Source organism: Hoplias malabaricus, chromosome 11 (assembly GCF_029633855.1).
Source record: "Hoplias malabaricus isolate fHopMal1 chromosome 11, fHopMal1.hap1, whole genome shotgun sequence".
NCBI classification, from domain to species: Eukaryota; Metazoa; Chordata; class Actinopteri; order Characiformes; family Erythrinidae; genus Hoplias; species Hoplias malabaricus.
Window position 1 is genome coordinate 8,696,717 of NC_089810.1, and position 26,416 is coordinate 8,723,132.

At 42.4% G+C, this 26,416-nt stretch overlaps 1 protein-coding gene and 1 pseudogene across 2 annotated transcripts; both read left to right on the forward strand.

Annotated features, from left to right (window-relative positions):
• The first annotated feature begins 1,620 nt into the window (after positions 1-1,620).
• On the forward strand, positions 1,621-16,884 carry LOC136709881 (E3 ubiquitin-protein ligase TRIM39-like; annotated as a pseudogene).
• Positions 16,885-17,050: 166 nt separating this feature from the next.
• On the forward strand, positions 17,051-22,313 carry LOC136709882 (E3 ubiquitin-protein ligase TRIM39-like). 2 transcript variants are annotated; one of them, XM_066685439.1, is made up of 8 exons: positions 17,051-17,258; positions 17,402-17,679; positions 17,767-17,853; positions 20,801-20,896; positions 20,983-21,213; positions 21,314-21,336; positions 21,422-21,540; positions 21,722-22,313. In XM_066685439.1, exons 2-8 carry the CDS (start codon positions 17,452-17,454, stop codon positions 22,252-22,254), a joined length of 1,317 nt encoding a protein of 438 aa, XP_066541536.1. In that variant the 5' UTR covers positions 17,051-17,258; positions 17,402-17,451; the 3' UTR covers positions 22,255-22,313. The 2 variants fall into 2 exon arrangements, with proteins under 2 accessions (XP_066541536.1, XP_066541534.1); XM_066685437.1 differs by having other exon boundaries at positions 17,052-17,258; positions 17,402-17,853.
• Positions 22,314-26,416: the final 4,103 nt, after the last annotated feature.

Below are 26,416 nucleotides of genomic sequence, written 5' to 3' on the forward strand. Positions count from 1 at the left end.
CTCCTCGTCTGTCTCATTTGTTACCCTGCCCCCTCGTTATCTGTCTCAGGTGCCTCTTGTCTGTGTTTTGTATTTAAGTCCCCTTCTCTCACTTCCTCTTGTCAGACATTTCACCTTTGTTTTGTGCTCTCTGGTCTGTCTGTTTTACCTATTTCTCATGCCCTCCAAGTCAGTCTTTGTATCTCTTTTGTCTCTTTGTTTGTGTGTTTACTCAGTTTATGTCTATGTTCAAGTTTAGTTTGTTTAGTTTTCTTTGTCTGTTTAGTTATAGCTGTTCAGGTGTCTATTTAGCTCTGTCTAAGATTAGTCTGTTTCTCTCTCTGTATATTTAGCCCCCTCTGCCTAGGTTTCTCTGTCCAGTTCCCTGTCAGTCCAGTTCCCTTTCTCTGTCCAAGTCATTGTTTCCAAGTTTCTCTGTCTCAGTCTTTCTTTGTTTAAGTATTCTCTCTAGTTATCTTAGTCTTTGTATGGTTGTCTTGTATTGTAAATAAGTTGGTGTTTTAGCAAGTGCGTCTGCCTCCGTCAGTCCACCCCATGAGGAAAAACACACAGCATTGGTATGTTTAATTTAAAGCACCATGTAAGGTTGAAATTGAAATCCAAATAAAGAGCTGAACTCAGCTCATGTCTGCTCTCCCAGTCCGCCAGCTCGCCACACAGTAGCGAGTGAAGCAGGGATTTACCTGACAAGAAGAGAAAGAGAAGCACCAGTGAGAGCTGGCTTTCACAGTCCACCATCACACCACACACCAGCGGGGGACAGGAGGCATTCAGCAGGACAGCAGAGCTCATGGAGGAGAAGAAAAAAGAGTTTAATGCTGGAGGTTTTCAGCAGCACTAAACCACATATGAAGCAGGAATAGAGCGACATCCTCATCTCTTTTCATGATTTTCAACATTCAGAGTCTCTCCACTCTTCAAGCGCCTCTAGATGCTGCTTCTTGTGGCTCAGCCAGTGACACACAGAGAAAAAGCCTGAGCTACTTAGGACCAAGAGCTTTAGTTTCTTTCCCCAATTCCAGAGCCAAGGCTGTCTACAAACAAAAGAATGTTTTTTTGTTTCTCTCTGGAGGACTATATGGACTTATATGGATTGTGTAGTGGAATCAGCCATCACACAAATCTTTGTGGGTGGTCACTCTCTCTTGGGGAAGTCAAGAAAAACAAAGTGGGGACCAAAGTTTAGATTCTTTTCCTGCTCGCCTTTACTCCGCTGTATATTTTCATCAAAATTTGTTGTTTATTGCTATAATAACAGGACATCTCTTAAAGCCCTGAAGAAACTCCAGTGTTTCCTGTTGTGTGAGAGATAAATGTGAGCAGTGGTCAGTGGTGATCTTCCCTGTGTAAAGCTCCTCTTACTGAGGGAGTGCTGAGTGTAAGGCTTCTCCCGTCATGTACAAACAGACTGCACTGTGCTGGAGTGAGTCTAGTTTTATAAAGAGCTTTATGGAGAATTCTGAGGCACATTCTCAGTTCTGCATCAAACTGGTGACTAACTGCAGCTGGAAAGACTCCTGTTTAACCTCAAACTCATCTGAACTCAGAGTGGGGTTATTTCCACAGAACTGAAAGTGAAAGAGAGAGAGCTCTGACTGGAGGGAACCACAGCCGAAGGAAATGGCTTCCAAACCTTTCTCAGATGAGGATTTCTCGTGTCCTGTGTGCTGTGATATCTTCAAGGATCCTGTTGTTCTGCTCTGTAGTCACAGTGTGTGTAAAGCCTGTCTGCAGAGGTTCTGGGAAACCAAAGAATCCAGAGAGTGTCCAGTTTGTAGAAGAAGATATTCACTGAGTGATCCTCCTCTAAACCGGGCTTTAAAGAACCTGTGTGAGAGTTATTTACAGGAGAGAAGTCAGAGAACTGCAGCAGAGTCTGAAACACTCTGCAGTCTGCACAGTGAGAAACTGAAACTCTTCTGTCTGGACGATCATCAGCCGGTGTGTTGGGTGTGTCAGACTTCCAGAAAACACCAACCACAAGCTCTCCCCCATGGATGAAGCTGTTACAGACTGCAAGGTAAAAACTCTGTGTACATGAATGGATTTGGACATGAAAAGCTAGGGCACTGTTGATGAGTATAAATACAACTGGGTATATTTTTAATTTATTATTATATCATGAGTTCAGCTGAAGATCTCTTTCTGCGAGAGCTGTTATTACAGTGTAGTAGATACAACACAGTGGGGTACATTGTGATGTTCAGATTAATTTTAGATTATTTCCATCTGAAAAATGAATTCAAAGGCCACAGGTTTAAACAGAATGGCATATTCTCTTCCTGCTGTAACCAACAAATACATCTTAGGAATGATCTGCTTAAACAATTCCACTGTTCAACTGCTGAAGACACTATAAAGTCAGTGCAGTCAGATATGAGCTCATTTTTTTACAGCTCTGATCAATTAGAACTGGTCACTCTGATCTATAGGGGTCAATGTCTCTTTAAAGGCTCTGGTTCAGGCCTCCCAGTGGTCAGATATTGAACTTTATTGATATTGTCTCTATTTCAGGAGGAACTCATGTCTGCGCTGAAGCCCCTGCAGGAGAAACTGGATCTGTTTAAAGAGTGTAAACTGAACTGGGATCAGACAGCAGAACATATAAAGGTAAGAATCAAACACTACAGAGATTACGATGGTCAACATCATCACATCATCACTCACTCCATCTCCTCCTTGACTCCAGACTCAGGCTCGGCTCACAGAGAGGCAGATTAAGGAGGAGTTTGAGGAGCTCCACCAGTTTCTCAGAGATGAAGAGGCAGCCAGGATCGCTGCACTGAGGGAGGAAGAGGAGCAGAAGAGTCAGAGGATGAAGGAGAAGATCGAGAAGATCAGCAGAGAGATCTCGTCCCTTTCGGACACAGTCAGAGCCGTAGAAGAGCAGATGAGCGCTGAGGACGTCTCCTTCTTACAGGTGAGGACACTTTAGTCAGGGTTTGTCCACAGATATTATTCTCTATTTCTTTCTGATTAAAATGACCACAGTGACCCACACTGGCCTCATTGTTTTACAGAAGTACAAGTCCACTCTGGAGAGGTGAGTGCTGTGTCTCCTGTCTCTCTCTTTTCTGTGGTTCTGAACTCAAAGCCACAGCAGCACTGACTCCTGAATGTTCTTCCAGAGCTCAGTGCACACTGCAGGATGCAGAGAGGCTTTCAGGAGCACTGCTCCATGTGAGCAACCACCTGAGCAACCTGAAGTTCACCGTCTGGGAGAAGATGCAGAAGATCATCAGCTTTAGTGAGTCTTACTGTCTCTGTGTGTCTGTGTCTGTGTATGTCTGTGTGTAAATGGTCTGGGGTATGTATCCTAAAAGCATACTTGTTAACTACATTAATAACTTGTATTGATCAAAAGATGTAGTTGTGATACAAGTGATTCTCAAAACCATAGTTGGAACTATCAAGGTATCTATATTAATAGTGAACCATCGTTAAATGGCACAGGTGTTTCTTTGTCCATTAAACATTTGCAAACTCTGTTGTCATGTTGTGTAGTTGAAACTACAGCTTTAGACATGTGGTTAAAAGTTTATTTCCTGGTGAAATACACTATTTTCTCATAGTGTATGAAATATATATACTGTTTCTTGAATGCTAAGATTTCTACATCTCTCCTATTCATTTTTGTTATACATATAATTTTACATATATTTTCTATTTATACAAACACACACACGTATATATATTTCCCATTCCCTGTCTAGTGTGTTCCTGCTCTGTCTGTGTCTCCCTTGTTTCCTTGTTTGCCATGTGCTCATGTAGAATGTGGCTCTGTTACTGTTTTGTTCTTGTCTCCTTGTCTCTGCCTTAGTTCCAACCTCTTGGTTTTGCCTCCTTTGTGGTCCTGCCCCCTTGTTATCTTTCTCAGGTGTTCCTTGTCTGTGGTGTGTATTTAAGTTCCCCTGTGTTAGTGTTTCTTTGCTGGACATTACCATTTGGATTGTTGTTGCTTGAGGCTGTCTGTTTGTATTTCTTCCTAGCCTATTAGTTCTGTTGTGTCTCTCTCTAGTCCATTTATGTCTCTTTCTAGTCTGTTGGTATCTTCTGTGTACCTTTCTAGTCTGGTCTGTTTGTTTCTCTGTGGTCTGTTTCTACCAAAAGTACTTTCCTTGTGTCTTTCTGGTCGGTTTGTACCTTTCTTCTACATTTTTATCTGTCTGAGTTGTTTCTACAGTCATACCAGTCTGTTTGTATATCTCCCTCTTGTCTGTTTGCTCTGTGGTATCTCTAGTCTGTCTGTATGTCTTGTTTAGTGGTTATTTCTCTGTCCAGGTAGCTCTATGTTCAGGTTAGCTTTCAGTGTTTAGTTTTGGATTTAGCTCTTTGTGTTTAGGTTAGCTTTAGCTCTGCCTAGGTCTGTCTAATCTCTGTTAAGTATGTCTTATTAAAGTAAAGTCTGCTGTGTTACTGCATTTGCGTCCGCCTCCGCAGTCTGCCTGGCCGTGACAATGTTCATGCGTTATCTGTTGCAGTGGAACATAATTGATTAGACTGTATATTTTTATGAGGGGACATAATGGATTCATAATGAGAAAAATAATTTCAATGGGGTTTAAAATAAAAGTGAATATGTGATATGTGAAAATATAATGGCTAAATGGAGAAAAAACTGGACAAAAAGTATTCATTCTATCATGTTTGAGATGGTGTGCACCTTCAACATCCTCGACAAAGATCTCATCTTCTGGCAACTGCACATTTGCTTTCAGGGCAAAGTTGTGCACCAGTGAGGTAACCACAGCCACAGCATTGCTTTTTTTTCAGGTGCAGTTGCAGGCTACCAGCAGACCTGCTCAGACACCGAGTTTGTATGCCTCTTCTGCCTCAACACCAAAAACCTCTGTTACATTGTTATACTTTTTATAATAGAGAAACCATTATTTAGAACTCTTCTCTAAAATGTGTTGTATAGAACCATCTATGGCACATTCTGCATAAATCTGAAGAACCCATTCATGATGCAAAGAACCTTTTAATCATGCAAAAGTTTCTTCAAAATCTATATATATATATATATTCCATATAGAATGATTTTCTTTATTAAAAACCCTTGTAGACACATCATATTTATGTTTGTATGATTCACTTCCGAGTCCGGTTGGCTAGAATACATTTGTTTCCACCTCCCATGACTAGGACAAGGGGCTAGGCCTTTTGTGATTTCTAGGCCTATAAAAATGTTATCAAGTTAGTTTATATACTATTAGATGCAGCAACAAACAATACAAAAAATTTGTAAATAAAATTTCTTGATCACAGAGTTGAAAAAGAAAAAAACATTTACACTTAGGTCTCAAACTCAGTGTTAGAGGAATTCAGTGTTGGGTGTACTCGCTGCTCCTGGCTCTCCTCTTTTTATTTATTAATTTATTAGGGCTCCAAGCATTACAGTGCAAGGAACCTTATTGTGTTTGTTAAGATTTTTTTGAAAAAGCAATACTCCACACAAACCAACCCTTTTTCGGGAAAAGTTTGAGCGGGAAGGGAAAAAAAACGAAGGACGCCAGGGGAGACTGGCTACCTCGAGAAACACTGAGGTTTGGTGAGTAACTCCCAACTGAAAAACACACAAAAAAAAAAAAGTAGGAAAAGGAAATGGTGGATGGAGTGGTGTCAACCCTTACAGGACCCCCATCTCGGTGGGGCGGCTCCCGACATCCCCAACTCAGTGGCACGGTGCCGCCGAAAAGCTTGGATCAAGTTGGGGTCCGAAATACGGTGAGCAGGAACCCAAGAACGTTCTTCCGGACCATAGCCCTCCCAGTCCACCAGATATTGCATACGACCCCGCACACGCCAAGCATCTAGCAGGCATCAGACTGTGTAAGCAGGGCCGCCACCTACCATACGGGGACTTGGTGGGTCAGGAGCTCTGGTGGAGCAGAGCACAGGCTTAAGATGGGACACATGGAAGGTGGGGTTAACCCTCAAAGAGGTAGGCAAGGCCAAGCGGTAGGAAACTGGGTTAACTCAGCACACAATCTTGAAAGGTCTGAGGTAATGAGGTGCTAATTTGCCGACATTGACTCAAGATGGGAGGTCCTTGGCTGACAGCCACACCTATTGCCCCAGGCAAAAGGTCAATGCAGGACACTGTCTTTTGTCAGCATTGCGTTTCTGGGAGGCGACGACAGCCTGGATAACTCGCCTGGCTTTCCACCACTTGGTTCGGCACTGCCTGACAAACCATTGGGCTGTTGGGACTCCAGCATCCACCTCCTGTTCTGGGAACATAGGGTGAGCGTAACCATTCTGGCACTCAAAAGGGGACATACCCAGAGACGAGTGCCATAAAATGTTATGCACCACCTCCGCCCATAGTAATTGGTCAGACCAGGAGGTGGGTCTGGATGAGACCAAGCATTGAAGGGTCCTCTCCAGATCTTGGTTGACCCGTTCTGTTTTCCCGTTAGATCCTGGAGGAAATCCAGACGACAGACTTACATCAGCCCCAAGGTAGCGACAGAAGGCTTTCCAAAACCGACTGGCAAATTGCGGACCTCTGTCCGATACCACATCCCTGGGCAACCCATGCAATCTCACCACATTCTTGAGGAAAAGATCAGCTGTCTCCTTGGCTGATGGCAGTTTTTGCAGTGCAATGAAGTGGAATGCTTTTGAGAAATGGTCAACCACCACCAGGATCACTTTGCATTTCCCCTTACATTGGGGCAATCCAGTGATGAAGTCAAGGGAGACATGAGACCATGGGCGAGATGGAATGGGCAGGGGATGTAGAAGTCCAGTTGGTTTGGTTTGCGGGTCCTTATTGTGAGCACAAACCTTGCAAGCTGATAAACTCTAGTGTTCGGGTTACCCCAGGATGGGCCGTATATGGGGAAGTATGACCCCATTGCAGGACCCTGCTTCGGAATGCAGTGGGGACATAGAGCCTCCCCATAGAGCCACCTCCTGGGTCAGGCTCAGTGCTTGATGCCTGGATAACCACATCTTCTACCCCCCAATGGACAGGTGCCACAATACAAGACTCTGGAATTATGGTCTGTGGCACCCGGTCAACAGGGGAGTCCTCTGGTGAGAGATGGCATCTGGATTGGCATTTTTAATGCCTGGCCGGTATGACAATGCAAAGTTGAATCGTCCAAAGAAAAGTGCCCATGTAAAAGTGGATGTAAGTTAGATTATTATGATCCATCCAGACCAAGAAGGGATGTTTGGCCCCCTCTAGCCAGTGCCTCCACTCCTCTAATGCCAGTTTCACTGCTAACAGTTCTCTGTTACCCACGTCAAAATTACATTCCGCAGGAGTAAGATGGTGGGAGAAGTCGTCACAGGGCTGAAGCTTCTGGTTGGGACCAGAGGACTGTGACAGTATTGCCCATACTCCAACCTCAGAGGTGTCTACTTCTACCGCAAATGGGAGTGCTTCCTGTGGTAACTGGAGAACCGGAGCTGTTTTCAGGCATTGCTTGAGCTCCTCGAATGCCTCCTGGGCCTCTGTGGTCCACTGAAATTGGCTGGATGTCTTACAAATTAAGGTGGTCAAGGGCGCAGCCACAGAGCTGAAATTCTTGACGAACCTGTGAAATAAGTTTGCAAAACCCAAGAAGCATTGGACCAAGCGAAGCGACGTCAGCCTGGGCCAGTTTGCCACAGCTCTGATGTAAGCAGGATCCATTTCCAAGAGGTTGTGAGCAACCACAAAGCTTAAGAAGGAGACAGACTGGGTATGGGACTGGGATTTTTCCAGCTTTACAAAAAGATGGTTCTCCAACAACAGCTGGAGAACCCATCTGACATGGGCAAAGTGTTCATCTACTGTTCGACTATATATTAAAATGTTATCCAGATAGACAAATGCATAATGGTCAATGGTTTCCTTTAAAACCTCATTGATGAGTCTTTGGAAGACAGCTGGGGAATTCATGAGCCCGAAGGGCATTGCTAAATATTCATAGTGACCCGACGGGGTGCTGAAGACTTCCACTCATCACCCTCCCTTATGCAAACCAGGTTATAGGCACTGCACAGGTCCAGTTTGGTGAATACTGAGGCCTGTTGCAGTGCCTCAAATGCTGATGTCATAAGGGGTAAGGGATACCCATCTTTGACTGTGATATTATTGAGACCTCTGTAGTGAATACATGCCACCATCATTCTTCCCTACAAAGAAGAAGCCAGCTCCTGCTGGGGAGGTTGATGGCCTTGTAAACCCAGGGCCTCCTGTATGTATTATTCCATCACTTTTCTTTCTGGCCTGGACAAAGAAAAGAGTGTCCCCGGGGGTGGACTTGTATCCGGGAGTATTTCAATGGCCATATCAAATGCGCAGTGGGGTGGAAGGAGCTGGGCTTTTTTTCTACTGAAGACCTTACATAAGTCCCAGTAGCGTTTGGGAACTTTGGCCATATCTAATTCAGTACTACCCTGCGGCCAATTTGGGATGTTAGGATCCTTCTGGACTCTTAGGCAGGTGGACTGACACATGGGACCCCAAGTCAGAATTAAGTGAGCCAATCTAAGCAGGGGTTGTGGCATTGCAGGCACAGGAAGCCCAACACCAGCTGCAAGTTGGGTGCATCCCAAGTGTGTCTATCCATATAAATGGCCCACCCTGTAGTAATGTGAAGGCAAAATATTAATGATATATGTGGAAGGATATAGCTGCAGAGTTAATTTGACATAAAACAGCATCCATGTAAGGTCAAGCATGATACTGTCAGTGAGACAAGGCCAGGATTTTGTACAGGATACACAGGGTCAGGGGCCGTATCAGGGCAAAACCAGGAGAACAGCAGGAACTGAGAGAGACAGAAGAAAGTAAACCAGACAAGGGAGAAAAAAAAATAATGGGATTAGTATGTTCTTGGTAAAGCAGGGGCCTGCAAAAAATCATCCACGGGGCAAGGAAAGAGAACCTAGCAACAGACAAACAGGAAAGAGGGGGAGAGTTAGTGGTTACTAGAAAGCTAACTAAAAAAGCTGTAGCTATAATTGTAAGACAGGGTTAATACAGAGTATACAGTGATAATAAGAATAATGTCACATCTTGGCCCTTTCTTGTTTGTTTTCCCTTGCCATGTGGCTCTGTCTGTCATTGTCTCCGCCTTTGTCCCGCCTCTGTTCTGCCTCCTTTACCCTCGTTATCTGTGTCAGGTGTGTCTAGTTGGTTTGTGTATTTAAGTCCTCTTCCTTCACTTCCTGGTTGGCGTTCATTTGTTCATTGTTCTTTGTTCTTCGTTGGGTCGTACATGTTCTTCGTATTGTTTGTTTCGTTTCTCTTGCTCGTTTCATGCCCCATTCATATAGTCTTGTTCTTTCCCCGCTTCGTGTTTGCTCTCCAGTTCGTTTGTGTTTGTTTTGTTAACTTTTTGTAAATAAAGTCTGTGTTGAAGCGAGTGTTTCCGTCTCCGTAAGTCCACTCATCACGTCCCCGTGACAAATAATAAATGATAATATGAGTGATAATATGAAAACCAGCTCTAACACTAGTACAGAAAGATTAACCTGAAAGTGAGTGATTAACCAAAAGCTTGTGTGAAAAGGTAGATTTTTAATCTAGATTTAAAAATTGGGAGTGTGTCTGAGCCCCAAACAGTAACCAGGCTATTCCAGAGTTGAGGAGTTTTGTGATAAAAGGCTCTTCCTCCTGCAGTGTTTTTCTTGATGCAAGGAACTAAAAGTAAATGGGCGTTCTGTGAATGAAGTGTATGTGGCAGGAGGTCTGAGGTATGAGAAATTCAGTAAGATACTGTGGGCCTAAAACATTTAGAGATTTATAAGCTAAGAGGAGTATTTTATAGTCAATGTGAAATATATGGTCAACTTTTCTAGCTCTAGTGAGCAGTCTTGCTGCTGCATTGTGAACTAACTGAAGCTTGTGTAACACTGTGCATGAGCTCCCTGCTAGTAGTGCATTGCAGTAGTCTAGACATGAAGTTATAAAAGCATGCACTAATTTTTCTGCATATTTTAAGGATAAAATATGCTGAATTTTGGCAATATTGCATAAGTGGAAGAAGGCGGTTTTGACTCTATTGGATATATGAATATCAACTATGAGAGTCGAATCAAAAAACTACACCTAAGATTTTAAATAATGGTACTGTTTATTACTGTTAAGTTATCAACATTAATAGCAGCATTTTTGAGTGAATTTTGCTGAGTATCTGTACCTAGTTTTATCAGAATTTTTATCAGAATTTAACATGCGAAAATTTTGCATCATGCAGTCTTTAATTCCAGTTAGACATTCGGTTATTTTATGTAGACAACATCATTAGGTTTGGCTGATTTATACAGTTGTGTGTCACCAGCGTAACAGTGGAAATGAATACCATGCTTACGGATTAGTCTATGCAGTGGCAGCATATAGAGTCTGAATAATACAGGGCCAAGCACTAACCCTTGTGGAACACCATATTTAACTAAAGTGTGATGTGAGGATTTATTCAGATAAACGTTCAGACAAATAGGATCTGAACCAAGAGAGGGCAGATCCTTTTATACCAGATTTTCCAATCTGTCAAGTAGCATCACATGACCTATGGTATCAAATGTTGCGCTAAGGTCAAGCAGCACCAGAACAGAGATACAGTCCTTATCAAGTGAAATAAGTAAGTCATTAGTTACTCTTGTTAGAGCTGATTCTGTGCTGTGATTTGGTCTAAATCCAGACTGAAATATGTCATGAATGTCATTGTTTTGTAGATAAGAGCACAACTGCTGTGACACAAATTTTTTCTAGAATTTTCACAATAAAAAATCAATCAATATTGACAATCAATGACCTGTAGTTTGTGAGCTCAAGAGGGTCACAATTGTTTTTTTTAATAATTGGTTTGATTACTGCTAGTTCAATGATACGACTATAAAGTCAGTCAACGAAATGCGGCGTAGGGTATCCTGATGCCAGGTGTATTTATGTACACTTTTATGCTCGAACATTTTGTTTATAATGGACAAACTGTGACGGGCACAGAAATCCAATAACTGAACAACACTCAGGTTCAGATCATGGGGCTGTTCCTCCCAATCACGCCCCTCCAGGTCTCAGTGTCATTGCCCACGTGAGCGTTGAAGTCCCTCAGCAGAACAATGGAGTCCCCAAAATGAGTACTCTACAGCACCCACTCTAGGGTCCCCAAGAAAGCTAGGTTCTCTGAACTGCCGGGGGGCTATGAGTAAGCGTACTCCTGCCTTACGCCTCTCACCTTGGGCAACTCCAGAGTGAAAGAGTCTCCAGCCCCTCTCAAGGAGATTGATTCCAGAGCCCATACTGTGTTCAAGGTGAACCAGTACCTCTCAAGCACGTGCACCAGCTCAAGCTCTTTTCCCACCAGAGAGGTAACATTCTATTTTCCAAGAGCCAGTTTCAGTAACAGAGGATCAGAACGCCATGTCCCCGCCCTTGGCTGCCATCGGACCAGGCCCAGATTAATTCCTCTCCCACAGGTGGTGGGCCTGCACAGCTATATTTAAGCACAGCCTCAGATCATACAGTGATTAAATTTCAATTTTGGTGGAGCACGTGTGATTTGGGTGGGGGAGTTTTTAAATCTCTGTGTCAATACTGGACTGAGAATAGTCCAACTGAGAGCACCCTGTGTCCAGTGACAAAGAACTAGAAGATGACAAACATATACAGCATCAGATGAGCTACTGTCTCTAATTTTACATTTACAAGGTGGACCAAGGAGGTGTGTGTATTTACCAAATTGGACAGTGAATAGACACACTGATTTAAAACACCAGAAGCAATAATGTGTCTGATCCACTTGTAACAGCACTATACACACTAATCAAGTGGTGGTCCCAAAAATTGAAGAACAGCGTGAAAGGGGGGAAATAATGTATACAGAGCAATAAATGGTCTGTATTCTTTAATAATAGAACTACAAAGTATTCTGTACACTTCAGTCTGTAGAAATCAGAGAATGAAAAGTGAATGGAAAGTACTTGCAAATGTGAGCAAAATTTACACATAGACTGTAAATCACTGCTTGCGGCTATATTTTTATTTTTATTTTTTTGCTGACCGATGCGGTAAATGTATTAAAATAGCTTGTAGTTTTTCTTTTTTTTTGTTCCAGTAGAAGAATTGATTATTATTACTATAATAATTGCATCTATCTATCTATCTATTTTAATACTGTATATTGTTTAATTCAACTAATGTTCTTCTTTGTGGTCAAATCAAATTAGATTTATTTGTCTAGCGCTTTTTTACAACTGATGTTTTCACAAAGCAGGTTCACAGAATTCCTTTGACACTTTGTGGCAATTACTTTATGAAATATTATATTTATAACATGATTTCAATCACAACTCTCATATTTTGGCATTATCTATGAGTTAGACCAAACACATCACAGACCAAACAAACACATTGTAGTTCAGACTATTGACAAAGTATGTGTTTTGGTAAACACATTTAGAAAAAGTATGTCACATTTCAGAGGTTGTTTATTTTAAGGATATATTGCATCACATTAGTTCAATGCTAGGTTGCTTCATTGTACGGGAAATGCACACCTGGTTGGTGTGCAAGGCAGGAACACATCCTGGTGGGGGTGCCAGTAGTTCACAGGGCGACTCACACATTCACTCACACACTCACAGCTACAAACACTTTTTGAGCCACCAAGCCACATACCAACATGTGTTTTTGGAGCGTGGGAGGAAACCGGAGCACCCGGAGGAAACCCACACAGACACAGGGAGAACACACCACACTCCTCACAGACAGTCACCTGGAAGAAACCCATGCAGACACAGGGAGAACACACCACACTCCTCTCAGACAGTCACCCGGAGGAAACCCACGCAGACACAGAGAGAACACACCACACTCCTCACAGACAGTCACCCGGAGGATACCCACGCAGACACAGAACACACCACACTCCTCACAGACATTCACCCGGAGGATACCCACACAGACACAGGGGGAACACACCACACTCCTCACAGACAGTCACCCGGAGGAAACCCACGCAGACACAGAACACACCACACTCCTCACAGACATTCACCCGGAGGAAACCCACGCAGACACAGAGAGAACACACCACACTCCTCACAGACATTCACCCGGATGAAACCCACACAGACACAGGGGGAACACACCACACTCCTCACAGACATTCACCCGGATGAAACCCACACAGACACAGGGGGAACACACCACACTCCTCACAGACAGTCACCTGGAGGAAACCCACACAGACACAGAGAGAACACACCACACTCCTCACAGACAGTCACCTGGAGCGGGATTCATGTTTTTCTATTTTTAATTATATGTAAATACTGTGTGTATGTGTATGTGTGTTTCATTATATGTAAATATTGTGTGTGTATATGTGTGTGTGTGTGTGTGTATTTAATTATATGTAAATACTGTGTGTGTGTGTGTTTTATCTCCAGTTCCTGTGACTCTGGACCCCAACACTGCTCATCCTGATCTCACTGTGTCTAATGATCTGACCAGTGTGAGACACAGTGAGAAACAACAGCTCCCTGATCTTCCAGAGAGATTTGATGGGGGTCTGTGTGTCCTGGGCTTTGAGGGGTTAAACTCAGGAACACACTGCTGGGAGGTTGACGTTGGAGACAATACAGACTGGATGGTGGGAGTGATGACAGAGTCGGCTCAGAGGAAGGGAAACATATTCTCCAGGAGTGGAGTGTGGTGTGTGGAGTTCTGGAGTGGTAAATACATAGCTCAGTCAACACCACAGACACACACTGCCCTGTCAGTGTCACAGAAGGTCCAGAGGGTCAGAGTGAAGCTGGACTGGGATGGAGGAAATCTGTCGTTTTCTGATCCTCTCACTAACACACAATTACACACGTTCACACACACATTCACTGAGACTCTTCTGCCGTTCTTTCGTGTTTACAGTAAAGAGTCTCCTCTGAAGGTACTCCCAGTGCAGAGCTCTGTCAGATTGAATCAGTTCAGTTAGAGTCACTTCATTAAAGAAACACAGCAGCAACAAAATGTCGGGATGCACGATTAGATACTAATGTTTTTAAGTGTAAATCTGTTAGCAGTGTATCAGTGTTAATCTGCCCCTGTGCAATTTCTCCAATACCAACATGAAGTGGTGTATGGATGTTTACTCAATAAGGACATAGGTGGCATCAAGAGAATACCAAGAACCTCAAATTTAATAATTATCAAAAAAGTCTTGGGATTTAACATGGGTGGAGTTTTATTTCCAAAAATCACACAAAGAAATCTGTTACTCAAAAAAGTTTTCCCCAAAATTTTACAAAACACTTAACACTTTTACAAAAAACTTACACATGTTTGTTATGGGGGTCCAAGCCCATAATTACGTTTTGGAGCAATTTCACACCTAGGTGGCACTTTAACAAGATATAAATATACATAAGTCTACCAAGTTTGTTTCAATGTGCCATAATTTGAGATACAGTTCAAAGAGTGAATTGAGCTCTGGGCACTTGGATTCAATTCAATTCAAATTTATTTGTATAGCACTTCTTACAACTGATGTTGTCACAATTCAGCTTCACAGAATTCCAGTAAAGACAGAAGTTTTAACATGAAATGTAAAAATACAAAAATTAATTAAAAAAACCCAGGAGAGCAAGACAGGGGCAACAGTGGCAGGGAAAAACTCCCTCACGAACTCCTGAGGAAGAAACCTTGGGAGGAACCAAGGCTCACAAGGGGGGACCAATCCTCTTCCGGTCAATCTACCTACAGATTATTGACAAAAATAAATGGACCCTACACATTACATACTTTAGGTTTGCTGTTATGCTCACGTGTATATATAATGTAAGCAATGATGATGACATTATTATTATTATTATTATTATTATTAATAGTATTAGTAGAGGTAATAGCTAGGAGTCCATTAACATTTCAGTGTAGGGTGGGCAACTAGTCCAAGGCAAGTGGTGGTAGCTAGAGCATGAGCAGATCGTCTGAAGCAGGTAGCAGGAAAGCTCACCAGTCATCCAGTCAGCATTCAGCCAGACAGGTGGGCAGCTGTCCACTTAGAAAAAGGTAGAGGGATGGAATTATTTTTCCTGAGTAATCGCATGCAGATGGAGCGACGACAGCACCAGCATCTCAGTATACTATAACTCCTTGTGTCCATGGGACCCCTGAATTAATTACCAAAGGCTAAACTGAACAACTGAGTGTTCAGCTTAGATTTGAAGATTTCGACTGTGTCTGAGTCCTGAATATTTCCTCAGCAAAAGCCTTCAGAACTCTGGGAACTATTAGAAAGTCAGTACTCTGTGATCGATGCAATGCTACTAAAATTAGGCAAAAAAGGCAAGCAAGTAATATAAGCAAGAGGAAAAAAGAAACAAAAGAAAACAATGGCCTAGAAGCAACCAGGCTTGGCTCCACTGAAACAGATTAAACACAGAAACAATTAAAATTTTAGTACACTCCTTTCCTTAAAACATAACACATCTGCTCCCCCTGATTGGAAGAACCCTACCACTCACAAGTACCAATAAAATCTCCCAATGTACATACATCTATATACCTAAAAAATACATACATAGGGCGGCACGGTGGTGCAGCAGCTAGTGTCACAGTCACACAGCTCCAGGGACCTGGGGGTTGTGGGTTTGTTTCCCACTCCGGGTGACTGTCTGTGAGGAGTGTGGTGTGTTCTCCCTGTGTCCGCGTGGGTTTCCTCCGGGTGACTGTCTGTGAGGAGTGTGGTGTGTTCTCTCTGTGTCTGCGTGGGTTTCCTCCGGGTGACTGTCTGTGAGGAGTGTGGTGTGTTCTCCCTGTGTCTGCGTGGGTTTCCTCCGGGTGACTGTCTGTGAGGAGTGTGGTGTGTTCTCCCTGTGTCTGCGTGGGTTTCCTCCGGGTGCTCCGGTTTCCTCCCACAGTCCAAAACACATGTTGGTAGGTGGATTGGTGACTCAAAAGTGTCCATAGGTATGAGTGTGTGAGTGAATGTGTGTGTGTGTGTTGCCCTGTGAAGGACTGGCGCCCCCTCCAGGGTGTGTTCCTGCCTTGCGCCCAATGATTCCAGGTAGGCTCTGGACCCACCACAACCCTGAACTGGATAAGGGTTACAGATAATGAATGAATGAAAACATACATACATAAGTGCGGCTGCTCTAACAGTCAGAAAGAACATTCAGACGAGACGCACTAATAATAAAAAAAAAGGAACTATACCGATCATGAGCTCCTGCTTGTCTTGCAGCAGGAGCTCCTATGATTTTAAAGGGGATTCCTGGTAAGGAGAAGGTGAAGGTTGAATTTGCCTTGATGTATGCCTCTCACATTTTTTGATGTACTAGGAAAGCATTTATGGTGTTGTTGCAATTCTGTAACATATGGGAATCCTCTCAACATGTGTAACAATATTTCTGTAATTTGGAATGTGTTTCTGTCTGGTTAGGGTGTAGTTTAAGTTAGCAACCTTTTTTTAGCTATTATTATCATTATTACATTTTTTCCAAGTGTTTCTGTTAATCCTCCCTGAATGCTAGGGTGTACATTAAGCTCTTGCTACCTCAGCTTCTAGGTGTCTTATTTTATCTTCTAACTGTTACTTTGTAAGGGCAAAAATTGAATTTCCAGGGACAGCATCAACCTTTGTATTTTAGTGTGCATTTTGGCAAATCCATATCCAGTATAAAGTTTCCTACAGATCCCTTTTACAAGAATCTCTTGCTTGTGAGACCTAATATTCATAAGCAGCCCAGAGAAAGTCATGCTTGTTTTAGTTTGGTTGCTCAAAGTCTCTTTCAGATGGAGTGCATATATTTGGGCATGTCTCCTACAGGATTAAAGATCTAAAGATGTTGTATCTCCTGATGCACACTACCTGTTTTAGGGTTAAAGTTAGTAGACATGAATATGCCCTCAACAATGTCGCTGATAGCCCAAAGTAGTGACATTTGTACCAGCCACAGTCTGTTCACACCTCCCACTTTTGGTCAAAACAACTGCACAGGCCCAGAGTGACAGACAAACTGCAGACTGAGAATTTATGAAACAATGGAATAAACAATAAATATATAATCTATCATTAAATTCACTGCTACATATATTCAAAATAAATTTTTATTCAATGTGGTTGAATTAACATTGCAGCTATAATAATGTGTTAGTAATCAACCCCGATGAAAATCCTGTGTTTCCTGTTGTGTGTGAGATGAATGTGAGCAGAAGACAGTTATGATCTTCCTTGTGTAAAGCTCCTCCTACTGTGGAAGTGCTGAGTGTAAGGCGTCTCCCAACCTGTACAGACAGACTTGACTGTGCTCAGGTAAGTCGAGTTTTATAAAGAGTTTTATGGAGAATTCTGAGGCACATTTTCAGTTCTGAAACAAACTTGTGAGTAACTGCAGATGGAAGGACTCCTGTTTAACCTCTAACTCATCTGAACTCAGAGTGGGGTTATTTCCACAGAACTGAAAGTGAGTGAGAATTCTGACTAGAAAGAATCACAGCTGAAGAAAATGGCTTCTAAACCTTTCTCAGAGGAGGATCTCTCGTGTCCTGTGTGCTGTGATATCTTCAAGGATCCTGTTGTTCTGAACTGTAGTCACAGTGTGTGTAAAGCCTGTCTGCAGAGGTTCTGGGAAGCCAAAGGATCCAGAGAGTGTCCCGTTTGTAGAAGAAGATCTTCACTACTTCAGCCTCCTCTAAACTTGTCTTTAAAGAACCTGTGTGAGAGTTATTTACAGGTGAGAAGTCAGAGTGCTGCAGCAGGGTCTGAAACACTCTGCAGCCTGCACAGTGAGAAACTCAAACTCTTCTGTCTGGACGATCAGCAGCCAGTGTGTGGTGTGTGTCAGACTTCAAGAAAACACACCAACCACAAGTTCTGCCCTGTGGAAGAAGCGATTACAGACCGCAAGGTAAACACACTGTGTACATGAATAGATTTAAAAATGAAAAGTCAGGTTATGGTTCATGAGAATGTGAGAATTATTAAGCATTATACAACAGTTAGTTCTGGTCTTCCTCTCACTGAATTGTTGAGAAGGGTTTTAACCATGCTGATATTTCGCAATAAGAGCATGGTTATTATACAATCACTATATCACTCCACAGAGCCATTGCTAACCACTGTCTTTATGCTGAAGATAAATTATCGTTTTTTCACAACAATTAACTGTCCTCAGTTTACTTCAAGAATAATAATACTGATTAAATTCACATAACATTATACCCGTTTTCAGGGATATAAAATTTTAAGTTTAAGATATTTTTTTTTAAATATAGACTGAGGGCAGTGACTGGCAGTAAAGAATTTATTTTCAAGACAATTACAAAATAAGACCATAATCAGTGTACTTTTAGGTGAAAAAATATAATGAAGTATTATCCTTAGTCTGAAAAATCAGAAGCAAAAAACTATGAACTAAGAAAGTAAAACAAAACTAAATGACTGAAGAGGGAAGACAGGTAAAAAAAAAACGCATTCTCTAAATAGTGCACTAATTTTACATGTAAGTCACAATTGTGGGTTCAAATTGTGTACATGGTTCAATATGGATAGTATTATATTAGAAATATAATGTACTGTTTGGTTGGTTAAAACCACTGTGCAGTGAGGTGTTAGTGATAGTAGAGTGAGGTGTTAGTGATACTGTAGTGAGGTGTTAGTGGTAGTGTAGAGAGAGGTTAGTGAGAGTGTACTGAGGTGTTAGTGATAGTGTAATGAGGTGTAAGTGATGGTGTAGTGAGGTGTTAGTGATGGTGTAGTGAGGTGTTAACAGCGGCGATTGCTCTAAGACTGCAAGGGACGCTCAGCTTCCCCTAAAATGTAAAAAAATAAGTGATCAAATATATACTGTTGTGTGTACATGTCACTGAATAAATATGCACTACAACGCGCTCAATTTTTGTTCAGAATCAGCTTCTTATCACTGGTAAAGATGTGGCTTTCCTCTCAATCATTCCTGCAGCTTCAGTGCTTTAAGAGTTCAATAGCGAAGCAGCGAAACGAGACGAGTCATTGGATAAATGCTGGGCTTTGTCCCGCCCATCGGACGCTCAGCGTCTCTGGGGGTCTATGGGGCAGTGGGCTGGCCTTGGCTGGCCCGGACGCTCAGCTTCTGCATGACGATTGGATGATCTGTCTGAGGCTGAATCCCTTTTTGATTGACAGCGAAATGAGCGAATCAGCAATCCTTTGGTTTAAAGATCCGTGGGAGCACAGGTGGACACACTTCACCAAGGCCGTTTAAGCAGCCAAGCTCTGCTGGCCATTGAGAGGACACTAGTCAAGTCCCTGGAAAAGACGCCTTGTTGGTACGACAGGGTCAAAGATCATTTTCTTAAAAAGGAACGGAGGGTAGAATTTACGTATAAACAAACCGACACATTTTATGATGTAGGCCGAAATTGAGCTTCCCCTCCTTGAAAGACCAGCATCCGCCACTGGGTGTTAATATTAGTGTAGAGAGGTGTTAGTGATGATGTAGTGAGGTGTTAGTGATAGTGTAGTGAGATGTTAGTGTTAGCTTAGAGAGGGATTAGTGAAATTGTACTGAGGTGTTAGTGATTATGTAGTGAGGTGTTAGTGATGATGTAGTGAGGTGTTAATGTTAGTGTAGAGAGGTGTTAGTGATGATGTAGTGAGATGTTAGTGATAGTATAATGAGGTGTTAATGATGGTGTAGTGAAGTGTTAGTGATAGTTTAGTGAGATGTTAGAGTTAGCATAGAGAGGGGTTAGTGAAAGTGTATTGAGGAGTTACTTATGATGTAGTGAAGTGTTAGCGATAGTGTAATTAGGTGTTAGTGATGGGGTAGTGAGGTGTTAGTGATAATGTATTGAGGTGTTCGTGATAGTGTAGTGAGATGTTAGTGATAGTGTAGTGAGGTATTGTAGTCAGGTGTTAGTGATACTGTATTGAGGGGATAATGATAGTGAAGTGAGGTGTTAGTGATACTGTAGTTAGTGATAGTGTAGTGAGGTGTTAGTGATACTGTATTGAGGGATTAGTGATATTGTAGTGAGGCATTAGTGATACTATATTGAGGCATTATTGATAGTGTAGTGAGGCATTAGTGATAGTGCAGTGAGGGGTTAGTGGTAGTGTAGTGAGGTGATAGTGTAGTGTTAGTGACAGTATAATGAGGTGTTAGTGAGCTGAAGTGAGTGCAGTGCAGTAGAGTTTGTTACTGTAATGTAGCAACAAGCTTCTTGTTGAGGAACTATACTTTGGTGGAAGGATTCATACATTTTATAAACAGTTTTAACACAGCTTTCATAGCTTTTTGATATTTATTTCATACTTTTATTTATGTTGTATAAAGCAACACAAAACTCAAGGTGGTGTGTTATTGTAAAATAATAGGCTCATTCTTGATCTGCATTACAGTTCTGTTAAAACACCCTCTCATGTTCTATTGCTTAAATAATACATGAGACTGAGTGCTATAATGTGAGATATTGGTGCTTGTGTACTGTGGTCGTAGGCATGAAGTGAATATAAGTCACTAGAGCCAATATCTCACTTTACATCACAGACCACTAGTGCATTACTGTGACTATTCCACAGTACTAAGGACAGATTATAATTATTTTTTTGTCTACTACAAATGTTGGTGCATGATATTGTGTGGGAAGGGGGTCTGATAGTCCTTTTCCACCAACCTTGAGTTCATTTGGTTCACATTCTCACAACTAATTTTAAAAGATTTGAAGCAACCCAATCAAAATGCTCCCATCTGGGACCAAAGAATAGTAGCCACTCAAGTACAAACCGTGACAATTTCCATCAACTTTCATACTAAAGAACTAGAAAAATTAACGAAATTGTATCCAGTTTGTGTGTGTGTTGATGTATTTCAGGAGGAACTCAAGTCTGCGCTGAAGCCCCTGCAGGAGAAACTTGATCTGTTTAAAGAGTGTAAAGTGAACTGGGATCAGACTGCAGAACATATAAAGGTGAGAATGAAACACTACAGAGATTACGACGGTCAACATCAGCACATCATCGATCCTCTCTCACTCCATCTCCTCCATGACTCCAGACTCAGGCTCGGCTCACAGAGAGGCAGATTAAGGAGGAGTTTGAGGAGCTCCACCAGTTTCTCAGAGATGAAGAGGCAGCCAGGATCACTGCACTGAGGGAGGAAGAGGAGCAGAAGAGTCAGAGGATGAAGGAGAAGATTGAGAAGATCAGCCGAGAGATCTCATCTCTTTCAGTCACAGTCAGAGCCATAGAAGAGCAGATGAGCGCTGAGGACATCTCCTTCTTACAGGTGAGGACACTTTAGTCAGGGTTTGTCCACAGACGTTATTCTCTATTTCTTTCTGATTAAAATGACCACAGTGACCCACACTGACCTCATTGTTTTACAGAAGTACAAGTCCACTCTGGAGAGGTGAGTGCTGTGTCTCCTGTCTCTCTCTTTTCTGTGGTTCTGAACTCAAAGCCACAGCAGCACTGACTCCTGAATGTTCTTCCAGAGCTCAGTGCACACTGCAGGATCCAGAGAGGCTTTCAGGAGCACTGCTCCATGTGAGCAACCATCTGAGCAACCTGAAGTTCACCGTCTGGGAGAAGATGCAGAAGATCATCCACTTTAGTGAGTTTCACTGTGTGTGTGTTTGTGTGTATTTAGGTAAATGGGCTGGTTTCGTGTGTGTATTTGTGTGTGCTCATGTATTTGTGTGTCTGTGCATGAATATGTGGTTGCGTGTATGTTTGTGTGTATGGTTTTCTGATTGTGTATGTGTTGTGTGTGTGTGTGCTTGTTTTATCTCTAGCTCCTGTGACTCTGGACCCCAACACTGCTCATCCTGTTCTCACTGTGTCTGATGATCTGACCAGTGTGAGACACAGTGAGAAACAGCAGCTCCCTGATCTTCCAGAGAGATTAGATGAATATTGGTGTGTCCTGGGCTCTGAGGGGTTTAACTCAGGAACACACTGCTGGGATGTTGACATTGGAGACAATACGATCTGGGAGGTGGGAGTGATGATAGAGTCGATTCAGAGGAAGGGAAACATATTCTCCAGGAGTGGACTGTGGTGTGTAGGCTATTGCATTGGTGAATACAGGGTTCGGTCAACGCCATACACACACACTCTCCTCTCAGTATCACATAAGGTCCAGAGGGTCAGAGTGAAGCTGGACTGGGACGGAGGAAAACTTTCATTCTCTGATCCTCTCACTAACACACATTTACACACTTTCACACTCACATTCACTGAGACCCTTCTGCCGTTCTTCGGTCTTCACAGTAAAGAGTCTCCTATGAAGATGCTCCCAGTGCAGAGCTTTGTCAGATTGAATTAGTTCAGTTAGAATCACTTCATTAAAAAACACAGCAACTACACAGACTATGCCCATAACACTGTGCAGTTTTTGTTTAAACTTCTAAGTTACTTTGTTAAATAAAGAGAAATAAATCTGTGAATAGTGTGATCAGTGAATGTGGATTTCTTTTTACTCAATCCTTTCACTTGAATTCAACAGACTAGAGATGTTATCCAACTGTATAAATCAACAAGGTTTCACGTTGTTTAAGACTAATTTCTAGGGTATTTTGGTAAATTACACATACTCCACCTCCTTTGCCTGATAATCTTGGGCTATGTACATAATTATAGTCTAGGGAGTGGCTTCATTTACTGCTGAATATTCATTTGGTCTAACCCACATTTCTGTGTTATGATGACTGCTTTTGAGTTTAGCGATCTTATGTTGAGTAACCCAAATTTTAGTTCTGAGGTGTTGCTGCTATCATATGTGTATGATTTAATATTTATTAGGTTGCTGAAACAGGCTGATTTTGTTTTTCTACTTTTACATTTAATTTGGGGGAAAGACAGTCTCAATACAGTTGAACCTAAGTGACGCCTCAAGACAGTTCGCAGACGGTCGGTTTAGCCTGTCTGTCTGCGGCCTGGTCCCGGCTCTGGATTGTCAGCAGCTGTTTACACTACTCTGCTGACTAACTAAAAGACTATGTGCTACGCTGTAAGAAAGTAAGGCAGCACCCTTGCCTGAGCATGGTGTCCTGGTGGGCTGGCTTTGGCCTCAGCGTTAGCATCAGCCTTAGCTTTCCAGCTATGCCACCGAGACATCACCCATTCACCCTGCTGTGAGGGCTCTAGTCGAGGGGGTGCTTACTCTCCCGGAGTTGCTAGCACTGAATCTCGCTGTTTATCCCTTGATAATAATAAGCTCTGGATGCGCACTTCTAGCTGGTCCACTTTATCCACCAGAGAGCTAGCTGACAGAACTAGCTGACACAACCACTATCATTATCGCTAGAGGTGGAAAAAGGGGTTAAACTAAACATGCCACACTCTGAGCAGGCAAAACAGCCAGTAGTAGCCATGGTATTGCAGGTACTTACCGCTTTTGTTTGATTTTAAGAACTTACACCAGAAACGGTACTACAGGAGCTGGTGGCAGTTTTAGTGCCTCTGTAATAAATAATCCTGCAGTGACAATCTATAAAATAGATCTATTGATAGTTAGTAAGTAGTAAAAACAGAAATAAGTACAGAAATAACAGTAGAAACAAGTAACAGGAAAACCAAAGTGATCAAAACAGCTTCTTTTAAATGGGTACAGGAACAGCCAAACGGGTTGCCAGATCCTCAGAATCTCAGAATCCTCAGTCATCCATCAGTGTCCAGCCAGACAGGTGGGTAGTCATTTACTTGGAAAAAGGTAGAGAGATGGTTTGGCCTGTTTGTGTTTATGTAAAACAGAAAATGTTTCTTGATTAAAGGTATTATGGATGTGGAGGGTTTTTTTTTTTTTTTTTTTTTTCTTTTTCTCTAAGTGTTGTGTGTCTTGTTTACTCTGAGGCAAGGATGACAGTGGAAAGGAAAAACTCCCTCCAAGCTGAGGAAGATACCTTGGGAGGAACCAAGGCTCACATGGGCGACCTATCCTACTCTGGTCAATCTACTGGTAATAGTAGTTAGGAGTCCATGAAAACTTCAATGTAGGGTAGGCAGCTCCAAGGCAATTGGTGGTGGCTGGAGCATGGGCAGCTGGTCTGAAGCGTGGATCAGGAGCTCAACAATCAGTCATCCATCAATATCCAGCCGGACAGGTGGGCGGTCATTTACTCAGGAAACGATAGAGGGATGGAGTCAGTTTTGTTCTGTTTGGGTGAATGTATCTTTACACTTATATAGCGCCTTTCTAGACACCCATGGACGCTTTACAATCCACACTGCTCAGAATGCTCAGAACACTCAATCCACACACACACACACACTGGTGAGAAGCGGCAGCCAAACACGCACTGCGTACTCTTGACCAGGAATGACCGTCCACCTGGAGGACTGCACCGGGCACTAGGGTTTAACCCAGGATAGAGCGCCAATCCATATCTGGGCACACACACATTCACTCACACATACAGACAGATATTCATTCACATACACACTCATTCACTCACACACCAGGACAGTTATTAGAGAAGCCAATTCAGCTACCCTCCATGTTTTTGGACTTTGGGAGGAAACCAGATGATGCCCAATGTAAAGCAGAGAATGTGAACATTTCCAGAGTGTGGCTAATGACTCCGGCAGATCTGACTATGACAGTTTTAACTAAAACGACAGAAGGACACACAGAAAGTCTGCTGATGTGTTTGTTAATTTTAAATTAACTCTCTACAGATACTATCTTACAGCTAATCCACAGAGGCACTGTTAACAGGTTATACTTATCTAGTTCAGGGTCGCGGTGGGTCCAGAGCTTACCTGGAATCATGGTGCACAATTCAGGAATACACCCTGGAGGGGGCGCCAGTCCTTCACAGGGCAACACACTCACATATTCACACCTACAGACATTTTTAAGTCACCAATCCACCTACCGGCGTGTGTTTTTGGACCATGAGAGGAAACTGAACCACCCGGAGGAAAACCCACAAGGACATACGGAGAACACACCTCACAGACAGTCACCCGGAGTGGGACTCTACCTCCAGGTCCTGTGTGACTGTGACACTACCTGCTGCACCACCATGCTGACCAGGGCACAACAGTCATTGCAAAAATAATTCAGGAGGACTTGGAGACCCTTCTTAGGAAAGGTTTAAGACCACAGTGTAAAGATGGGACTTCAGCTCAATTTGAAGAAGACAAAATCATGGTTGCAGTAAAGAACACATATTCAAAGCTGATAAAAAAAAAGTTTTGGAAATGGTTGAAAGTTTTTGCCTCTTTGGATTATTGACATCAAAGGATCCATAAGTCAGCGCATATGACACAGACTGGCACTCGACACAGCAAGAATGAAGGAGCTGGAAAAGATTTTCAAATGTAATGACGTGTCTCTCCAAATAAAGATCAGAATTGTTAAGATTGTGGTCTTTACTCTGGCTCTTTCTATGTGTGAAAGCTGGACAATTAAAAAGTTGGACAGGAAGAATATCAGCTCTTTAAAACTTTAAAACTTGTTGGAGAAGCCTGCTGAGAGAACACTGGCTGCAAAGAAGACAAACAAATGGATTCTGTAACAAATCAGGCTGCTGAGTGTTGACATTTGCACTACTCCCTCATGGCATGAATATAAGTTAGGGGTGTGCATCTCTTCAATAAATGATTATCTGAAATGTATCTCATTACATGTGATACGATACGATTCAGAAAAGATATATATTAAATTGGACTGATTCGGTTCGATTCGATTTAGTACGATTTTGATACGATTCAGTTTACTATAATAGGGTGTGAAATAATATGGTACTTTCTTGTTTAAAGGACATGATCCTTTTACATTATTTACATTTACATTTACATTTATGCATTTGGCAGACGCTTTTATCCAAAGCGACTTACAAAAGATTCAAGAGAGACATTTTTAATTTTCCCAAAGGATGCCTTTTTCAACATGACCACAGATTCAACATGAGTTAATACTAAGGTTGTGTTTTTGCTTGTGTAGCAAATATAAAATTTTATTTTTGTTCATTTATTTTATATAAATCTGCATCAGGTAAATTTGTTTATGATTTATGACATTTGGTATGTACTTTATTTTGTGTGTTTTGAAGTGGTAAAAAAAAAAATCTGTGCTGTCTCTTTAAGAAAAGGTACATGATTCATGGGCTTGCGCTTTCTCATTCAGTCTGCAATAGAGGTGGGCGATACCGGGAGTTTTGGTATCGATCCGATACCAAGTAAATAAAGGGCCAGTATCGCCGATTCAGATACCGATACCGCTAGTCTTCACCACACCAGGTGCCAAAGCAAAAGACAGATGTAGGGGGGAGGAGCACTCGCACCTGCTCTGCGCTGACTCACCCATATGGCATTATTTTTGTGCCACAATTCTGCACACAAGCCCGGATATTTCGAGCGAGCAAGAAGGTTTCTGCGTGCACGTGGATATTTTTGAGCGAGCAAGAAGGTTTCTGCGCGCGCGATGTCTGTGACCTGCGCGCTCACTCCACATATACAGCCATCACATAGTGCCTCAGATT

Excerpts from the sequence above, each read along its gene's own strand:
- LOC136709882 (XM_066685437.1), top strand. The coding sequence starts at position 17,452 with ATGGCTTCTAAACCTTTCTCAGAGGAGGATCTCTCGTGTCCTGTGTGC. Across the intron at positions 17,854-20,800 it reads AAGCGATTACAGACCGCAAG|GAGGAACTCAAGTCTGCGCT; the intron begins GTAAACACACTG and ends GATGTATTTCAG. Across the intron at positions 21,337-21,421 it reads TACAAGTCCACTCTGGAGAG|AGCTCAGTGCACACTGCAGG; the intron begins GTGAGTGCTGTG and ends ATGTTCTTCCAG.